Here is a 20,781-nt window from a genome sequence, read left to right as displayed (position 1 = left end):
ACAACTATGCTTTAGACGCTTCTTCCTGACAGACAACTATTTGTTGGGGGCCTCTAGAGCTTTATTCTAGCCTCGCTTTCAAAGCAAGCAAACATCTTAAACACCTGCCACATACGTTAAAATAAAGTCAATACATATAATATAAAAGTGAGCATACAAGTTTGATAATAGCATATAGAGTTCGAATAGTTTACGCATAACCAGCACGTACACAGAGGAAAACGAAGCAGGTTAATTATCGACATGGATCTATCGATACCAATGACTGTGGGTTGACTGTCCGAGACAGTTCGCAATACATGATTACCACCATAGTCCATGCAAGTAATTGTCCTTAACAACCCCCGTGTGAACGGCTGCTGAGTCCAAGCTATAGTACTACGTCGTTAAGGCAGGTAGACAGCATTCCACGTGTAAACATAACAACAAGCATTCATTTAGTCACGTAATACATGCGAATCGGTTAGCGTTCAAATAGTTTGAGTAGTGTGATCGGTTGTGTTTGATATAAGTAACGTATGTAACACCCAAAAGTGCTAAAAGCAAAAAGGGATCGAGTATACTCATAGCGATTGATTGATGGATTGAAGGGAGCGCTTGAGAGTAGGGTTAGCCTGAACAGTTCGATAGCATAACGATGAATACGCGTAAAATGGAAACAAGTGTAAGTGGGTCGGACAGCCTGGTCGATCGAACAGCAGGTTCGATCGAACAGGTTGTTCGTTCGGCTGGACAGTCCGTTCGGACAGTCTGCTCGATCGGCTGGATTGTTCGAGTGGATTGTTTCTTCCTTTGAGTAGGATGTGTTTGTGTATGATGGTTTGACCTTTTGAAGTCTTCATTGTAGTATTTGAGAACACTGAAGTGTCCTTACCTTTCAGGTCGATCGATCGAATGGCCTGTTCGATCGGCTGGCTTAACCGATCAGTTAGGAACCTCAAAAGTGAGTCCTCAGCTGGAGGTCACCTGTTCGATCGAACAACATGTTCGATCGGGTGGCACTTCGTACTATTACGAGTTGTAAAGTGATTAAGTGTTGAAGCATAGTATCTCATGATCTGATGAGTAATGTTATCAAACATCTCGTTCGATCGAACATCACCTCGTTCAATACTATACTTCATGAAATTGTCAAAGTGTGGGGCCACTTGCTAGGCGATCGGCTGGCCTGGCCGATCGGCTGACATGTGCGATCGGTTGGGCTGTCCGTTCGGACAGCCTAACCGTTCGGTCAGCATCCTGACCTGGTAGTCTTGTTCGTCTAACACTTGGTTGTTTTGATTATTTGACGTTATTTCGAGGTAGTTTGTCAACGACCTGAACCATGGAACTCTCGTTCTTACTTGTTTCCCCTGCTCGGACAGGAATCACCCAAGTCCGGCCGGTAAACTGTTCGGAACGGTGGTTTGATGTTTAACCCGAAGTCGGTGAACCTCGTAGATAGAGTCTGAATCTTGAACCACTCAGCCACTAGAATGATTGGTGAGTTGACTCAAGCTCCGTTCCTCGTTCGATTCAGCTCGATTAAAAAAATGCTCGGTTCGGATCGGTTCGGTTTGTAAACGAACCGAGCACGAGCAAAGGTCCGCTCAGTTCGGTTCGGATCGGTTGGCTCGATTTATTTTTTTAATATATATATATATATATATATACATATTTGTGTTTTTGTGTGTATCATTTTTAATGAAATGACTAGAGACCAACATTAACAATGTTTGGTCCAAGATCCAAATAGAGCTCATTTAAATAATTAGAATCGAAATTCAATACCAATTGTCCACTATCCAATACTTCAATGTCCATTTGAGTAATTGGGTCAAAATTTCAAATACTAAAATGTGAAGCGTCGTCGATCAATGCTCAAGTCTCAACCCGCTATTTGATTTAGAAGTGCAAGAACATATCAAATGCCCCCATTGGCCATCGTTATTTGATTTCTCCATCGCCACTCGCCAATACGCCAACTCGTCAGGGTTTTGCTTCAATCGATTCATTCAATTTCAAACTTCCGATAGAACAAGGGTATGTTTCAATCGGTCGACGATTTATCTTCCCGCTTAGTTAATCTCGATAGAACTAGTTGAGTGTTTTTGTATTCCTTGTTATTTGTTAAATTTTTACTTGTGTTCTATTGGACGAAACATCAGGGACGAAAACTGCACTTTATTCTAATAACTAGCACTCCCATCGTCACTTTCCTTGTTTATTCTGCGACGCTCGATACTCGCTCGACGTTCGTTCGAAAAATGCTCGGATCGAAAGACGCTCGCTCGACTTTGGCTCGGTTGAAAAAACGCTCGGTTCGGTTCGGATCGGTTTGTAAACGAACCGAGCACGAGCAAAGGTCTGATCGGTTCGGTTCGGCTCGTGAACAGCCCTAACATAACCTTTCTATGATCAAGCATACCAAAATATAACCTGTACAATCAAGCATACCAAAAGATCCTAATATATAACCCACATTAACAGTCAACTACACTACATATTAACCCAAAACATCCTAATATATTAGAATTTTACACAACCATTTCCTGCTGCGGGGGAAACTGGAAGTGTAGGAAAGGGCGGCCCCGCATTTTCACCACCACTGAGACCAAAACATGATGTCCTTGAAGAACACCATGATCCGAGCTATTCATGGTGGATTGAGGCCAAAACATGATGTCCTTGAAGAACACCATGATGACATCATCCTAGAATGGTTAGATCTTGATGATTTCACGGTTAGAAATCAAGATTCGAAAGATAGAAAGGTGTAGGAGTGTGTATTGATCAAGAAAGTACAAGATTTAGGATGAAAACTTACCGAAATTGGAAGAAATCTGAGAAAAGGTGAGGAGCACGAGCTGGTCGGTCAGAGAGTTCCCAAAAGTGGAAAGAATGACAATGACAGCTCTATTTATAGGCTCCAAAAGAGGAAAGGGCTGGCCGATCGGCCAGGCATCCCGATCGGGCAGCCTGCTCGATCGGACAGTCCGTCCGATCGGCTGGGCTGTTCGATCGGCTGACAGCCTGATCGATCAACAGCCTGGTTCGAGTGTTCAGTGCGACGATTTTCGATATTTCGATTTCGATTGAAGATGATACGAGTACGATAGAGTTTCCTATTCAAATTACTTTCAGTCCCAACTACTATATCTAACATACAATCATCTATATTTCACCCTATCCTTCCGTTACCATTCGTCATAATTCGATTTCGATTGCATTCGATTTGAGTTTCGAGTTTCGATTCGAGTTTCGATTGATTCGATTGATCACCACACAAAAACATAAAGTAAACACACACATGTAACACATAAGGCATACACACACGTATAATAACAACCAAAGTTCGCGTAATTCGAGGTTCGAGTTCGATGATGGTTAGATCGGTTTGATTACTGATTAGTTAACTTTATCGCATTGTTACTTCCTACTATTCACAGTCGTAAATCGGTTCGCGTCGATTAGACATTCGATTACTTTGATTTATCCTTATTAAAACACTTACTCCACATAATACAAATAAAACATAAAATAGACTAATTACAGTCAAAGAAGTCAAAGTTGACTTGGACTTTGACTTTGACTTTGACATTCGAAAACACGGGGTGTTACACATAGGGTGCAAACGAATCGAGCTACTCGAGCTAGGCTCGAAACAGCTAAGCTTAATAGAGCTCGAACCCAAGCCCGAGTTTCACTTATCTCGAGCCGGTTCACGAGCCTAAACGAGCCAACTGATTTATAAAGTTTTATTAATATACTCAATACATATTTGCAAAATAATAATTAATATTTATATAATTATGAAAAAATAACTAAATTATATGTAACATAATAATTATAGTTAATATGAATTAATTAATAAATATAAACGATATCCGAGCTTCAGCTTAAAAAAAGCCTACGAGCTAAGCTTGAGCTTTAGAAACAAAGCTCGAATGGAGCTTAAAAAATGCCTACGAGCTGAGATCGAGCTTTAGAAACAAAGTTAGAATCGAGCTTAAAAAATACCTACGAACTGAGCTCGAGCTTTAGAAACAAAACTAGAATCGAACCGAGATCGGCTCAACTTGTTTTCATCCCTACATAACTAACAATCTCTCATGTGTAATATAAATGAAATCCTCTTATATCTAATAGAAAGTCGAACAAAGTTCGCGAAAAGGACGAAAAAAGTAAAAATGGCGGGACGTCAAAGAACATATGTTAAAATTTTGGATTTTGGATTAAACTAGTTAAATTAAAGAGTAAATTACAAGTTTTATCCTTTATGTTTACATCAAATTGCAGGCGGTATCCTTTGCCTTTAAAATTGTCGGGTTTTGTACTTTATGTTACAGAATCTTGCACGTTACGTTCTTTAGCCCTAACCTAGTTAAATTTTAACGTTAAATCAGGTTATGTGTCTTGCATATGAGGGCATATATATCATTTCACTCTATAAGGACTATTTTGTAAATAACATTAATGCACGGAGTATTTTACACAAGTAAGAAAAATACTTTACACTGATCTCTCTCTCTTTAAACTTTCACAACCCCCAATTCTATATCTTCATTTATAAAGGAGTAAATTGTCAAAGTCGTTCCTAAGGTTTAGGTGTGTTTGTCAGTTTCATTTAAAACAACTTTTTTTGTACCATATTGCCCCTCATTTTTGTGATTTTTTTCCATTTTCATCCAAAAGTCTAACTTTTTTGCCAAAATCATCCCTGAGATTTGGGATTTTTTGTCATTTTTATCCAAATATTTGATAGAAAGTATAAAACAGATTAGACATTTGGATGAAAAATGACAAAAAATCTCAAAAGTGAAGGGGATAATGTACAAAAAATTTGTTTTAGATGAAACTGGCAAACACGCACAAACCTTAGGGACGATTTTGGCAATTTACTCTTTATAAAGGGTATATAGAGTAACTTACCTTTTAATTTTAGTTTTTTTTTCTTTTGTCTTTTTTGTTTTGCTTTTGTCATTTTTTTATCTTTTTAATTTTTTTTGTCTTTTTCGTATTTATACCTTTCAAATTTTAGTTTTAACACTTACAACATGTTAACTTTCTAAAAACTTTGTAATCGAGTTTTACGTGTTTATTTTTATATATACGTTGTTATAAATATAAATTAATTTACGTTTAGACGTAACTTTTTCTCAGAAATGAGTTATGTCAAATATAATATGTTTTTATACTTATTATTTTATACGGTTTTCAGCTGTCTACGTTTTGACGCAATTTTTTTTTACTGAAAATGAGTCGGGTTAAATATAATACATTTTTCTTGCTTATTTTTATGTATGTTTTCAGTTGTTCTACGTTTTGACGTAAATTTTGTTCGGAAACGAGTTGGGTCAAATATAATACGTTTTCACTAGATGATATAACTTCGACACCACTGCAACGCATCGTAAATGTTTTCTTATGTGCTTATTTTTATACACGTGCTAATATACATTCAAGTTGGTCTAAGTTTTGAAGTAAATTACAATTAGCAAGTTGTGTGAAAAGTGCTTACATCCTATTTGGTTTTTTGTTTCTTTATTCCGTTTTGCTCCCTGTGGTTTGGTCACTTTAACGGTTTACGTCAAACCTTTAAAAATAGTCATTTTCCTCCAATAGTTTGCTATGGTTTTTTCATTTTGCTCCCTTCCATTTTGCTCCCTGCAGGGAGCAAAATGAAAAAACAGACAATTTAGATGGAGTTAGAGGCGGGGAGCAAAATGGAAAAACCATAGTAAACTATTGGAGGAAAATGGCTATTTTCAAAGGTTTGGGGCAAAACCGTTAAAGTGACCAAACCACAGGGAGCAAAACAGAAGTTTACTCCTGATTTTTTTTCTTTATTATTTTTATTTTTTTTACTTTTCCTTAAATTTAGTGTTTTAGCTTAAGGTTCACTTTTCATTAAAGTTATATTTAAGATATAGTTTATATTTCCATCGACAATTAATTTAAAATTTTATTTTTATGTTTCTTAGTCAATAAAAACATGTTTTATATTCTTTTAAGCATATTTCTTTCGGTTTCTATACGGAACCAAGATAGATATCGACCGAAACTCCGCTGCGTAGCGCGGATAATCTTACTAGTTTAGAACAAAACCCACTAAACAAGTAGAACAAGACCCATAAGACAATTGATTGACCCACTAAACAAAACTAGAAAAAGAAGATGATGATGATGATTAACGATGAATGAACAGTGCGATGATTTCCCCCAACAAATAACATTCAAAATTCAGATAAATGTAGGAATTTTACTGATAAATGTTGTTGAGATCTTTGAAAGCTTCTTGATTTTCTTGAAAATTGGGAGTTTTTTGGAATGTTTTAAGGAAGAAACCATAGGGACGCGGGTCTACTCGGATCCAAACGAGAACGGTGTTGCATGTCTACTTGGCGGCAACAGATCTCTTCCGACAAACGATGTCGCGGGTTTACTTGGCGGCAGCGGTGTTGTGGATCTACTTGGATCCAAAAGAACCTACAAACGTAAGGTTCTGACGAACAGTGTTCAAGGGTTTCATTCTTTTTAAAGGATGTGTTGTTAACAATTAGGAATTCTAGGCTGAAGAAGATAAGAGGATGTGTTGAAGAGTTGCAGGTGTGAGAGATGAAGAAGAAGAAGAAGATATCTACATGATTTTTTTATTTTATGTTAGTGTTTTTAAAGTGTTTTTGTGATAAATATATTATATTAATTTTTTAAATATTCTTTAAATATAGGGGTAAAAGGACTAAACTACCCTTTTTGATATGATTTAACAACATTTTTTGACTGAGTTAGGGTTAAAGGACATAACATGTAGCATTTGAAAACACTAAGTACAAAACTTATCAATTTTAAAGGCAAAGGATACCGCCTAAAATTTGGTACAAAGATAAAGGACAAAACTTAATTTACTCTAAATTAAAATATACAAACCTCATGGACAAAAACTATACAAACCTCATGGACAAAAAAGAAACTTAACTCTAAGATGTATTTCTATGCTCGTTGTTCTTAGTTAGAGAGTAATCACAGTACTTATGATAGTTAATTATTTAGTTGTGCTCCTCTTGTGCTAGTTAGTTCTGAAAATAATATTCAGAAGATCACACAACTCACGACCTTTAGTTGTAGTTTTCCTTGATTGAAACATGCAATTAAAATAGCTCGCTCGATCTGAGGAAGCTAGAGCTATTATCAGTTGTGGTCCTCTAGTATAGACTATAGTCATGGTATCATGCAATTATGTTTGACTTACTATCTAATATTGTATATATCGCTGTGCAGGTGATGTGTGGTTTTCAGCGACCAAGTTATGATGATGTAAGTCTATGCTTTTTAGTTGTGCTCCTCTTATGCTAGTTTAGTTCTATTTGGCTAATTAGTTTAACCTAACTGCCTAATTGTTTAGATTATTGCTCTATATATTGATTGGCCCTTAGTATTTTATTTTGAATTACCATGAAAACGTAATACGCGTAATCTCTTAAGCGATTTATTTATGGTATTAGAGCTGTAGATTCTTCATGTACTTTTAAACATAAAAGATCCTCGCAAAAAATCTAGCAGCAAAACTCTGGCATCCATCTAAAATCAAAAGATCCATTAGGATAGTGCGTAACAACAATTCATTAACATATGAGTGTAGAAAGTCAGAATGGTTACATTCAATAGGATTATCTATAGCAGATCAATGGAAAAATTCTCACGAATACTATAGCCTATGACCTTTTCAATCAGAAAATAATCAAGAGCCCCAAAATCCTTGACGACAAATGCTTTTCTGAGTAATCGAATAACACGATTAATTGCAGTAGTCTCATTACATGTAACTAAGTTATCGTCCACATAAACGAGGGTGTAACGACGAGCCAAGAGAGAGGGGCCAATCTTCGAGCCAAGAATCCCTAAGATGGGGAGGGCATGTGACTGACGAAGAAACCAAGCGTATAGGGCTGCTTTGAGGCCGCAAAGTGATTTTTGTAGCAAGCTGTCATTATCCGGGTGTTGGGGGATCAATGAAGCCTTGTGGTTGTCTTAAATCTCTCATTGAAATCAATACTAGGTTGCTGGAAAAACCCTTTAGCAATAAGACGAACCTTGTAGCGCGTAACAACACCATGTTGATCTTTCTTGATCCTGTAGACCCACTTACAATCGATAAAGTTAGCTTTAGGAAGAGGTGGAACTAGGGTCCAAGTACCATTGTTTAGAAGAGCTATAAATTCATCGTTCATAGCTTGATACTACTCTAGATTTTGGTTTGCAATGGTAAAGAAGGTAGGTTCGACAGGATGCTGGAATCCATAGATACATAATTAGAGGACATTGGCGAGTAGGAGGAGGAGAACGAGACTGTGAAGAAGAAGAAGGAGACCGAGTTAGGAAATTGAGGAGTGTTTGATGTAGAGGAAGAGGTTGTAGACGTGGGAGGTGTGGTTAGTGGAGTAGGTGTGTTTGAGATGTGGGAGGTGTGGTTGGTGGAATGTTATTAGGTGAAAGTGTAAAATTCAAGAATGAAGTATACGTGTTGGAAGAAGTCGATTGAGGAATTGTCTGAGGATAATTTGGAAAGGAAAGTTGTGTAATAGAAATGGAACATATTTTACAATATAGATGCGATCTGTTGTAAGCTTAAGGCATCTAGACCATGATGTTTGGTACATGTAATATGCTTTGTTATACATTGTCATTTGCTCGGTTTCCATGTAACACGTGACTAAAAAAAACCTAGTATATGTTAAATTACATCTTCCTTTTCTACCGCATTTGGGGTTTTTTTTGAAATTTTACCAGGACAGTTTCAATAGTTTTATTTTAATATGAGTTGCAGAGTTAGATTAAAATTCATGAGATATAATCTATACTATATAATAAAAGAAACCTGTTTTGGGACACTTGTCATTCTCTCATTTAATTGATTAAAATTATTAATAATAATACTAATAATAATAATTGTAGATAATTATTCTTTAATTTAAATTATTATTCATTTAAGCTATTTATTTTTATGTTTTGTGATCTCTATCTCCTACTTAATTATCTCCTACTTAATTTTAAATATCTATTTATTTTTAATTAAAGATATTCATTTTTAAGCTTATCTAAATGAATACGTTGATTTATTTTTTGTTTTATAAGAAAAAATCTACATAAAAAGAACACAAATTTGATTTAATTTTTGTTTTATATGAATAAATCTACATAAAAAGAACACAAATTAGAATTTCTTACGTGCTTCAATATTATATTAATATCAAAAATCTTTTTACACAAAAATCTAAAAAATAATATATATCAATCTATATATTTCTCTTAAAAATAATAAATTAAAATAAAGCTAGGGGAAACACATGTCATTCATTAGAACTATCTATTTTTATGTTTTCCCGTCTCTGTCTTCTACTTAATTATAAATACCATACATAAAATTATCTTCAAATTATATAAATAAAATATTAAATACATTTGTTTTTCATTATTCTAGACATATGTTAAATAAAATTTTATTTACATGACATATATTATTCCTGCACATTTTTATATGTTCTTTTAGCTAAGAAACATATAAATGATTATGTATCTCTTTATTTATGCCTATCAAAATAGATTAGATATTAGTTGATATAGAACATATTCATATAATAAATATAAATGAATCGTTTTGCTTATATAGTAGAACCAATATATATTGTTTTATTTATTAACTAGGTTAGAATCCCGTGTGTTACACGGGTTAAATAAATATAGTTTTATATATTAAGAGATAAAAAAAATTATTTCTTAAAAAAAACTTGTGTGTTGCACTGATTGAATAAAACGGTGTATTATAATGATTGAATAAAACTGTGTATAACAAAAGTTGAATAAAATGTAATTTAATCGATTAACTCATACAGTAATCAAAATGTGTCTTAAAAAATGAATGTTGATGCACTGTTTATTATTTATAACATTGTACTTTGTTTTGTTTATTTATTATTAGGTGAAAACATATGTATTACACGTGGTTGGATCAATAAAATATTAAATTAAGTAGCTTTTAATAAGCGGCAATAATTGTATAACAGGGAGAAAAAAGTATGAAAATAGTAAATGAGATATGTCCTTAAGGGGATAGCCTGTTGATAAAGTGGTGTATTCTCCAACCAAATGGTTAGGGCTGAGCAGAAAACCGAAATAACCGAACAGGAACCGAAAAAAACCATTTATTTTTATGTTTAAGTATAAGTTGTTCAAGCGTTTAACCCATACTTTTAGAAATTATTAATTTTATTCTTGAATATTAAGTATTTATAATAAAAACATCAACATGTTTATTTATAATTGAGATGATTTATTTATTGCATACAACAATAACAAAATTTAATATATAAATTACATAATCTCCAAAGTATTATAAAAGAAAATGTCTTAAAAAAACTTTGGAGAAACATAAAAGAGATTAGAATGTTAGGTTTACGTGAACATTTTTAATTAAAAGGTTAAATATAATAACTTAAATGTAAACATATAAGAAAGATTCTTAAATTTAAATTATACTTTTTATTTTTGAATCTTACATAATTTTGTTTCAAAAACTGAACCGAATCAGTGATAAAACCGAAAAACCGAAACCGAACGGTTTTAAAAAAGCAAAAACTGACATTTTGGTTTTGGGTTTGCCCACAAACCGAATCGAACCGTACACACCCTACAAATGGTAGTAGGTTCAAATCCTATTAAGGGCATGTGTGATATGGTTTTAACGTTAAAATAAAAGTAGATGAGATAAATGTTTTGTAGTATTCAAACATGGATCTAACTGGTATAGATATAACGCATCGATCACTACACAAACTATTTTTTTAACTATTCAGAACTAACAAAGTAATATACAAAACCCATGTAATATATGGGTTTTTTTTAATTAAGATATAACTTTTTACTATTTAGTATTCAAAATTGCATTTATTCAACCCGTGTAAATATTCAGGGTTTTTAAAGATATACCTTTTTATTATTATTTGAGTAAATTGCCAAAATCGTCCTTTAGATTTGGTCATTTTTATCATTTTCATTCAAAACAATTTTTTTTATAGAATATAGTTTCTTATTTACAAAAAGGAACTAATGATATATATATCTCTTTTAATTACCTCGAATGTTTTATCAACAAACATAATTATTAATTCAAAAAATTTATCTATAAGATTGTTATGGCTTGTTTCAAAATCTACGAATCTAATGACTACTTTTAATTATAAATTATAAAAAATAAATATTTAAAATTAAATAGAAGAGAGCGCTCAAATGAATGACACGTGTCCCTTTAGAGGTTTCTTTTATTATATAGTATAGATATTAATTTCAATGATTATTGCTATATAATTATTATTTTTTTCGCTTACCTCTTATTTATTGATTCAACTATGTAGAACACACAAGTTTCTAACCTATTAATAAATAAATAAAAACAATGTAAAATGTTATAACTTATGTAATACACAAGTTTCTAACCTAATAATAAATTAAAAAAACAAAGTAAAATGTTATAAAATTATATAGTATATCAAAGTTCATTTTTTCAAAAAAAACATATATTAACGACTGTGTGTGTTAACCGATTACATCATATGTATTTAAACCGTGTAATACATGTATATGTTCAATTAGTGCAATAGACGGTTTTTAAAGATACATTTTTTTTATTTAGTATATAAAATTATATTTATTCAGCCCGTGTAATACACGGGCTTCTAACCTAGTATTAATATATTATATAGGGCCTAGCTTTATCAATTTATGGCATCACACGTGTATACTTAACCAACACTATATCTTTTTCAATCGTAAGGTTTATCTATTGTTATATATTATTACAAAATTTTTATTTTACTTTTACAACTTTTATGATGTTTGATAGAACTTTGAGTATCCTGTTAAGATACAACTATTTTTATCGACTTTTGTACATTATGTTTTTTGAAATTGAGATATGAATAGTAATATATAGATGATCGAAGCATAAACGTATATGTGATCAAAGTTACCTCATATTAAATAATTATTTTGTATAAAGTGATGTTTACCTTTTTTTACTGTGATAATAAAATGTAATGCCTTATAAAATTTTGGATATACCTTTACAACATTTTTTAACGAGTTAAATGCCATTTTAGTCCATGTGGTTTGGGCCATTTTGTCAGTTTAGTCCAAAGGTTTCATTTTTAACCTGTGGGTCCAAAAATGTTTCGCAGTTGCCATTTTAGTCCACTTGGTTAACTTAATCCATTTTTTCTGTTAACGAGAAGGCCAATTCGATCATTTTATATGGCTGAATTGCCCTTTTAGTTAACAGAATTACATACAAAATGACCGTATTGGTATTCTCGTTAACAGAAAAAATGGATGAAGTTAACCAAGTGGACTAAAATGGCAAATGTGAAACCTTTTTGGACCCACAGGTTAAAAATGAAACCTTTGGACTAAACTGGCAAAATGGCACAAACCACATGGACTAAAATGGCATTTAACTCTTTTTTAATTTTATCTACATTTCAATAGAAAAATGGTTTTTTTTTTTCAAAATTCAAATGGGTCAAAATGTAATTGATTTTATTCTTTCATGTGATGAATTGAACAATTTCGGTACCGGTACCAATATTCGTTTTTATGGTTCTGGTATAAATGTTGTAGGAAACACAGTTGTATTCACAATAGAGTATCTTTTTGGAGTCGTAAGCTCTAGCGAGTGTCAACACCGTACTCATACCGTGACAACCCGAACTTATATAGTCTGAACAATATTGGTATCGGTACCAATCTTCATCTTTATCTCTTTCGATTGTTATACCGACTGTTGGTACCATACGTTATCGTAATGAAGTGAACCAATTCTGACCAAATTCTCGCTGCAATGCACAGGAAAATTCCACTAGTTATTATATAGAGTAAACTTCTGTTTTGCTCCCTATGGTTTGGTCACTTTAACGGTTTTGCCCCAAACCTTTAAAAATAGTCATTTTCCTCCAATAATTTGCTATGGTTTTTCCATTTTTCTCCCTCCCTGCGAGGAGCAAAATGGAAAAATAGACAATTTGGATGGAGTTAGAGGCGGGGAGCAAAATGGAAAAACCATAGCAAACTATTAGAGTAAAATGACTATTTTTAAAGGTTTGAGACAAAACCATTAAAATGACCAAACCACAGGAAGCAAAATGAAAGTTTACTCTATTATTATATATTTAAAACAACAAGTGCTTAGCTACAACAACTATTTAATCTTTTGTTTTTGGCCATAAATGTTCAATGTTTTTTTGAATATGATCACTATAGGTTTCACTTCTTTGGGATTTGAATTTGGCCATCAAACTTTGGATGGTGGTAAAAATTAGTCCCTTTAGCTTTAGCTTTTTTTGTCTTTTAGTAAAACGCTATCCTCAAGCAGTCAAGTTTTAAAGTTATCACTTTTGCCTTCCGTTCCTCAATATCTATTTACCCTCTCGACATGTTAAACAGAGCCGTCTCTGAGAACTCTAAAAAAAAGTTAGGTCTCGATCAACAAAAAAAAAAAAAAAAAAAAAATAGGCCCAAAATTGTGGTTAAGAGGAAATGAATTAAAAAAATAAAACATTTTTCATGGAGCCAAGACTCAAACTTGAGACCTTTACATTATCTTGAGATGGTTTTTCCACTCCACCACCAACACTTTTTTTGCATACTAAATGAATGCATATATTAAATATATAATTTAGTATATATATAATGTTTATAAAAACCTTTCGAGCCCTTTGAAAATTTGGGCCTCGGGCGACGGCATAGGTTGGCCAGCCCAAGAGTCGGCGATTTTAAAACGTTTTGGTACACGTTCGAATTCGTCTACTTTTACATCACGTGAATCACTTAAATTCGTGGTGTTTTTACATTTTTTTCTTGGTTTTGGTCCAGATGTTGCAACGCAGCGAGGTGAACTATCGTGTGTTCAAATACAAAGAGTGTCACCTCATATAAACATTGTATTTCTTTGTGTTGAAAAGTCTATAGGATTTATTGATGGAACTTTCTTTGGAGAATGGTGATGATTAACTTTAACTAGTACCATCAATTGGGGGCCAGAGTAATTAAATTAAATTAAAATTCTATAAATAAGCAACATATTTGTGTTTATAATTGTTGTATCATTGACTTTGAGAGTTTTAAAAAAAAAATTGAATTTTTCCTTTCTAACTCTAAAGTTTCAGTCTTGGGCAATTTAAGTCTAAAGTTTCAATCTTTGTTAATTTAACCCCTTTGATTAATTTAATTTTTCACTCCTAATTCAAAAGTTTCCATCTTTTGCAATTTAACCCCTTTGATTTTTTTTACTTTTAAACCCAAGCTATTCATCTTTTGCAATTTAACCCCAACACTTTTTTACTTTCAACTTTGGTCCCTTATACTTTTCATTTTTCGCAAGTTTTCCGTTTAACGTCTCAATTAAAATTTTCCGAGTTAACACGCCGCAACGTGCGTGTGAGGTTCAATGCTTTTTCATTTATTTTTCTCGTTTGACAGGTCCGTCATAATGCGTCTATTTTCCCCCGTTTGATAGATATTTTCGCAACGCGCGTGTCAGAGGTCGACTTAGTTATTCTTTTCTATGTTTTACACACAGTCTCACAGTCATACAAGAGACATTGTCTTTCATCTTATATGCTATATAAGTAACGAATCCCCCGCCACATTACTGTGAGTGGTAATTCTAGTTAATAATAATTACCATTATACTTTTAAACTTCTTTAGTGTTTTTTTTGAAGGGTGACTTTCTATGTACAGTACCTAGTGGTCATTGGGTTCTTGTCAAAGACAATCCCCCGTCAACCCCGCCTACGGACGCGATGTTCTATCGGGCCCCGGCGCCGCGCAAACTGACCTTCGCCCGGAAACCATACTGCCCCCACACGAGAACCTCGCTTGGATAACAGCTCGGTAAAACTGGGTTGCCCTCCGGATCGAACCATGCCTCGATAGGAAACGATCCATCATTGGGATGTCCCGCACCTTTTGCTACAGCCAGGAGTCGAACCGGTGTCTCCAAGGAGAACACCAGCCCTACTGACCAACTGAGCTAGGATGGGGGATTAAACTTCTTTAGTGTTAATGACTTATAACGTTGACTTAAGGAAGTTAGATTGTATATAAATCAGGAAATGCATGATTCACAACTCAAGGCCTTTTAGTTCCATTATCATTCAAACATACATACTAGAGATCCTCGAAGCGAAGCGCCGCAAGTTTTTTGGGGAGGATCCGACGATATAAACAAAGTAAATTGGGCCAGCTGGAGTGATATTATGAGGCCCAAAGAAGCTGGTGGTTTGGGGTTAACTCCTTTACGCGATGCCAATATAGCATTAATGACGAAGTGGTGGTGGAGATACAAGACACAACCATTTGCACTTTGGAGAAAGGTGATCGATGCCCTTCCCTTCCCTCTGATGTCATGCACTGTGGTTCCAACGGGTTCGAATTGCACCGGAACCTGGAAGTCGATAGCCAACATCCAAAAGATGCTTACAGGTTCTAATCTTAATCTTTGTCGGCTTTTCGCGGGCATAGTGGGTATGGGGGATAGAATTAAATTCTGGTTGGACCCCTGGTTGGATCCTAAACCACTAAGTTCGTTATTCCCTGATTTATTCTTAATGGCTAAAGACAAAGCGACTACAATTCAGAAAATGCTATTCCATTCGATATTAAAGGTTTAGAAGATTCGATGATCTCTTCATTGATAAACGACCCTATAAATACAAAAGGCTCTCCACTAATTTTGGTAGGAGATAACCTTAACTTAATGTACAAGATAACTTAATGCACAAGATAGGGATCTATTCTAAATATACAAAAATCATTCTAATCTATTACACCCCCGCAGTCGAAGCGAGAGGAGGCCGAATGCTTAGACTGGACCGAAAATCGTCGAATAAAACTCTCGGAAGACCTTTTGTAAAAATGTCAGCTATTTGGTAGCGAGACGGTATATGAAGAATCCGCATGTCACCACGTTGAACCAAGTCACGAACAAAATGAATATCCAACTCAATATGTTTGGTACGTTGATGCTGTACCGGGTTCCCAGACAAATAAACTGCACTGATATTATCACAATAAACTACACTAGCCTTCCGAAGGGGGCGACGTAATTCTAACAATAAATTTCGAATCCAACATAATTCGGCGACCACATTCGCAACACCCATGTATTCTGCTTCCGCACTAGAACGGGATACCACAGCCTGACGCTTAGATGACCAAGATAATAAATTAGAACCCAAGTAAACACAACACCCTGAAGTAGACCGTCGAGTATCAGGGCAACCAGCCCAATTAGCAGCAGTGTATGCGCGTAATGAGAGATCACGGAAGGTACCCAAAGTGAGACCAAACGAGGTAGTGCCTTGTAGATATCGAATAATGCGCTTAAGAGAATTCCAATGATCAATCCGAGGGGAATGCATATGCATACATACTTGTTGAACTGCATAACTAATATCTGGTATGGTGAAGGTAAGATACTGAAGTGCACCAGCTAGACTACGATATAACGTAGGGTCTTCGAATGGGTCACTTGAAGAGGCACTAAGTTTAGATTTTGTATCCACGGGAGTAGCAACCGACTTGCAGGATGACATACCGGCCCGATCAATAATATCTAATGCATATGATTGCTGTGACAAGAACATAGTATCGTGCTGTCGTGTTACAATAATCCCCAAAAAATGACTCAATGGTCCAAGTTCTTTCATGTCGAATTCGGCGGCCAATTGATGTATAAGTGTAGCTCGTAGAGTATCATTGGACGTTGTAAGAATAATATCATCAACATAAATAAGTAAATAAGCCATGTCAAAACCCTGATGATATATAAATAACGAGTTGTCACACTTACTCTGCTAAAAACCAATGGACAAGACAAAATCCGTAAACTGCTGGTACCATGCCCGGGGTGCCTGTTTTAATCCGTATAATGATCTCTTTAATAAACAAACGTGATCCGGATACTGGCGATGACGAAACCCCATGGGTTGATACATGTAAACTGTTTCGCTAATATTTCCATGTAGGAAGGCATTGGTGACATCCAACTGATGTATGGGCCAGGACTGTGATAAGGCAAGGGTCAAGACAGTCCGAATAGTGGTCGGCTTGACAACCGGACTAAATGTTTCCCACAATCAATGCCTACCTGCTGAGTACTGCCATCATAAACTAACCGAGCTTTATAACGTTCCAGTGTGCCATCCGATCGATATTTATGTCAAAACAACTACATGCTACGTATGACGTTCATATCAGCGGTGCGAGGGACTAATTCCCACGTCTTATTTTTAATAAGTGCATTGAACTCAGTCGTCATGGCATTGTACCAATCCGGTTTGGACAAAGCTTCGGTGGGGATTTTAGGTAAGGGAGTGACAAGAGAGGTATGAAGATTTAAGGGGTGTTTGGGTTTTGAGATGCCGTCCATAGACCGAGTGCGTATGGTACAACCAGTCGTAGGTTGGGTAGGCCCGATAGGAGGGGGTGGTGGTGGTGGTGGTATCGGGTCGAGTTGGGTAGGCATGATAGGAGGGGGTGGGGTGGTGGAGGTATCGGGTTTGTATGAGTCTTGGGCCGGCAAGAATAGGTTTGGTTTATAGGTAGTTTAGAGGGAGGGCTGTTGGGCCGTGGGGGTGAATTGGGGGGCGTTGAGAATGAATGGGATGTAGGGAAACTGGTGAGGTTTGGGCCGAGTTGGGAGAAATATAGGAGGAATTAACATGTGTCCAGAAGGAAGGATGTATAGGAGTGGAGAGAAAATCGTATGAGGAGAGGGACTTTTGTGGAGAAGTAGAGAAGGGAAAAGTGGTTTCATCAAAAATAACATGACGATTTATGAGATTTTGTTGGTGGCAAAATCGAGACATTTATATCCTCGATGATTAGGGGGTATCCAAGAAAAACACAAGGCATGGACCTGTGTTCAAGTTTATTAATAGTGGTGTGAGGAATTAGAGGATAACATAGGCAACCAAAAACACGAAGATGAGTATATGTGGGTTGGGTGAGGTAGAGGGATTGGGTAGGGGACCGGTAGTTTAGAAGTTTGCTAGGAAGGATATTAAGAAGATAAGTGGCAACTTCGAGAGAGCATGATGCCAATAGATGTTAGGCATAGAGGATTGAGCTAGAAGAGTTCGAATAATGTTATTAAGTGTGCGAATTTTTTTGTTCGGCTTTACCATTTTGTGACGATGTATGTGGGCAAGAAAATCGGAATTTCATGCCATTAGAATGACAAAATTGGTTAAATTGAGCGTTTACATATTCTTTTCCATTATCGCATTGAAATTGTTTAATGTTATGCTCAAATTGGGTGGTAATGTAGTTAGCAAAGTTTTTAAAAGTGGAGAAGGTTTGTGATTTCTGACTAAGGGGAAACGTCCATAAAAAATGGTAAAGTCATCTAAAAATAGAATGTAATAACGGTGCCCACCACTACTAGGTATTGGCGAGGTCCATAAATCACTATGTATGATATCAAAAGGTAAAGAAGTGAAATTGACAGAATCAATAAACGGAAGACGAACATGTTTACCAAAAACACTCGATTGACATAATTTGGTTTTTGCCTTATTACAATCAATAAAACTGGAATTTTTAAGAGAATGCAATAAATTTGAGCCATGGTGGCCAAGGCGTTGATGCCAAAGATCTTGAGACACAGCGGTAAAGGTAGATGGTGAGGTGAACTTGGACACTTGAGTGGGATCCAATGTGTACAGGTCACCAGAACTATTGCATCGTAGGATAGGAGTCCTGTTCTTGAGATCCTTCACAATAAAACCAAAGGGGTCAAATTCTATAGACACATGATTATCTTTAGTAAAACGACGGACCGAAAGAAGGTTTTTAATTAAAGACGGGGCATAAAGGACATTATTTAATTTGAAGGGTGGGAAGGGTGGTGGTAAGGTTTGGTTTCCTTGTCCAATAACGGGTATGGTTTTGCCATTACCGACGACAATATTACGAGACATGCAATTATTAAATAAAGACGGAAAATTAGTAGAGGTCATATGATCTGACGCACCTGTGTCCATGGTCCAATTTGGATCGTGCTGATTAAATGCCATGTGATAAAGAGCTTGGGTCAGGTCCGTTGGTGTGTAGCCATCTGTAGAGGAGACTTGACTAGCGGCATAATTTTGGGCTGGCCGAGGGCCCAAAACTCCTGGGCCAGCGCTGTTCGGTTTGGGAGCAGATGGGTAGGGGCATGGAGGCACCATCCATTGGGCCCAAGAAAGTTGCTGTGGAGTAGCCCAATGCTGTGGCTGTTGTTGACCGGCCCACTGAGGAGAAAAAGGAGGATATGAGGGGTACTGTGGATGCGCTCCATTGGAGCCTGATGTTGTCCAGCCGCCACGTCCATAAGAAGTACCCGAAGAGTTCCATCTCCCACGTCCACGAGAAGAACCCCTGCCCCTGCCGCGACCTCTGCCCCGGTCGCGTCCTCTGCCGCGTTCCGAATCGGACCTTGTTTCTGAGTTTCTTGTGTCTGGGGCTCTGAAGGAGGAGCTGTGATCAGCCGTGGTTGCAGTTAGGGCTGTGCCGGTGAGGTGAGCGACTTGCTGGGCTTGATTTATCTTCCTTGTTTCTGCCAAACATAATTGAGATCGGGTTTCATAAAAATTTGGCAACGGTTTCGTTTGTTGAATGATAAGAGCGACGCTCTCGTATTGTTCCGTGAGCCCAGTTAGAATCTGTAGGACAAGCTGTTCATCGGTGATCGGAGAACCGATATTCGTAAGCTGATCGTAGATGACTTTCATAGCTTGACAGTAGGCGGTCATAGATGAGAATTGATCAAGGCGAGTACTTGCAAACCGGTTGTTTAAGTCAATTGTGCGAGAAGCTTTGTTGTCTTGAAACAGATTTGCGAGAGCGGTCCAGGCATCATAAGCTGTTGTGTTGGGTTTTAAAATAGTGTGGAGAAGATCAGAAGAAATTGTACCGTAAATCCAATGTAGAACGATCGAATCCAACCGTTCCCAAGTTTCGGCCGACGCTTGTTCTTTCTCTTTTTCTTTGTCTTTGTCTGATGAGGATGTAGCAGGAGTGACCCGAGGCAGAAGGTGATCATAGACTTGAAAAGATTTGCACTGGATTTTGAACAACTCCGACCACGTGGTGTAATGGCTGGTTTCAATATCCAGAGTGACCGGAATAAGAGTACGGATGTTAGACACGGTAACTGCGGGGTGAAGTTGCGATGCCATAGATATAAAGAAGAAGGTAAATCGGAATAAGGTGGGGAATCGACTGATGTTATGAACCGAGAAGAAGAAGAAAAAAAAAGAAGAATGGTCAGAGGATCGACTGATGCTCTGATACCATAAAGGTTTAGAAGATTCGATGATCTCTTCATTGATAAACGACCCTATAAATACAAAAGGCTCTCCACTAATTTTGGTAGGAGATAACCTTAACTTAATGTACAAGATAACTTAATGCACAAGATAACTTAATGCACAAGATAGGGATCTATTCTAAATATACAAAAATCATTCTAATCTATTAGATATGATGCGGTCCATTGGAATTAGGTGTGTGTAGAAACGTAATCTAAATCAGCAGGAAATGACTGAGTTGTAAGAGCTGGAAAGAAAATTAAGACATGCCAATCTCAATAATTCCCAAGATACGTGGAGGTGGGTGCTGAACGAGTTAGGAGTTTTCATTGTCGGATCAATGAAAGACTTTGTTTAAGGTATACAGAGAGTCAGACCAGTTTGTTTGGGAGTGGA

General features: G+C 36.0%; 1 protein-coding gene across 1 annotated transcript in view; it reads left to right on the top strand.

Moving 5' to 3' along the window:
* The window catches only part of LOC110909066, a 129,913-nt gene that overhangs the window by 45,813 nt on the left and 63,319 nt on the right, over window positions 1-20,781 (top strand). The window contains exon 4 of the mRNA XM_035982663.1: window positions 7,261-7,296. Within this exon, the coding sequence (XP_035838556.1) occupies window positions 7,261-7,296 (36 nt within the window). The remainder of the gene's footprint in view (window positions 1-7,260; window positions 7,297-20,781) is intronic.

The sequence above is a fragment of the Helianthus annuus genome, chromosome 14 (genome assembly GCF_002127325.2).
Source record: "Helianthus annuus cultivar XRQ/B chromosome 14, HanXRQr2.0-SUNRISE, whole genome shotgun sequence".
Classification (NCBI taxonomy): domain Eukaryota; kingdom Viridiplantae; phylum Streptophyta; class Magnoliopsida; order Asterales; family Asteraceae; genus Helianthus; species Helianthus annuus.
Note: the sequence above shows the minus strand (reverse complement) of the source record. Positions and strands in the feature narration are given on the sequence as shown.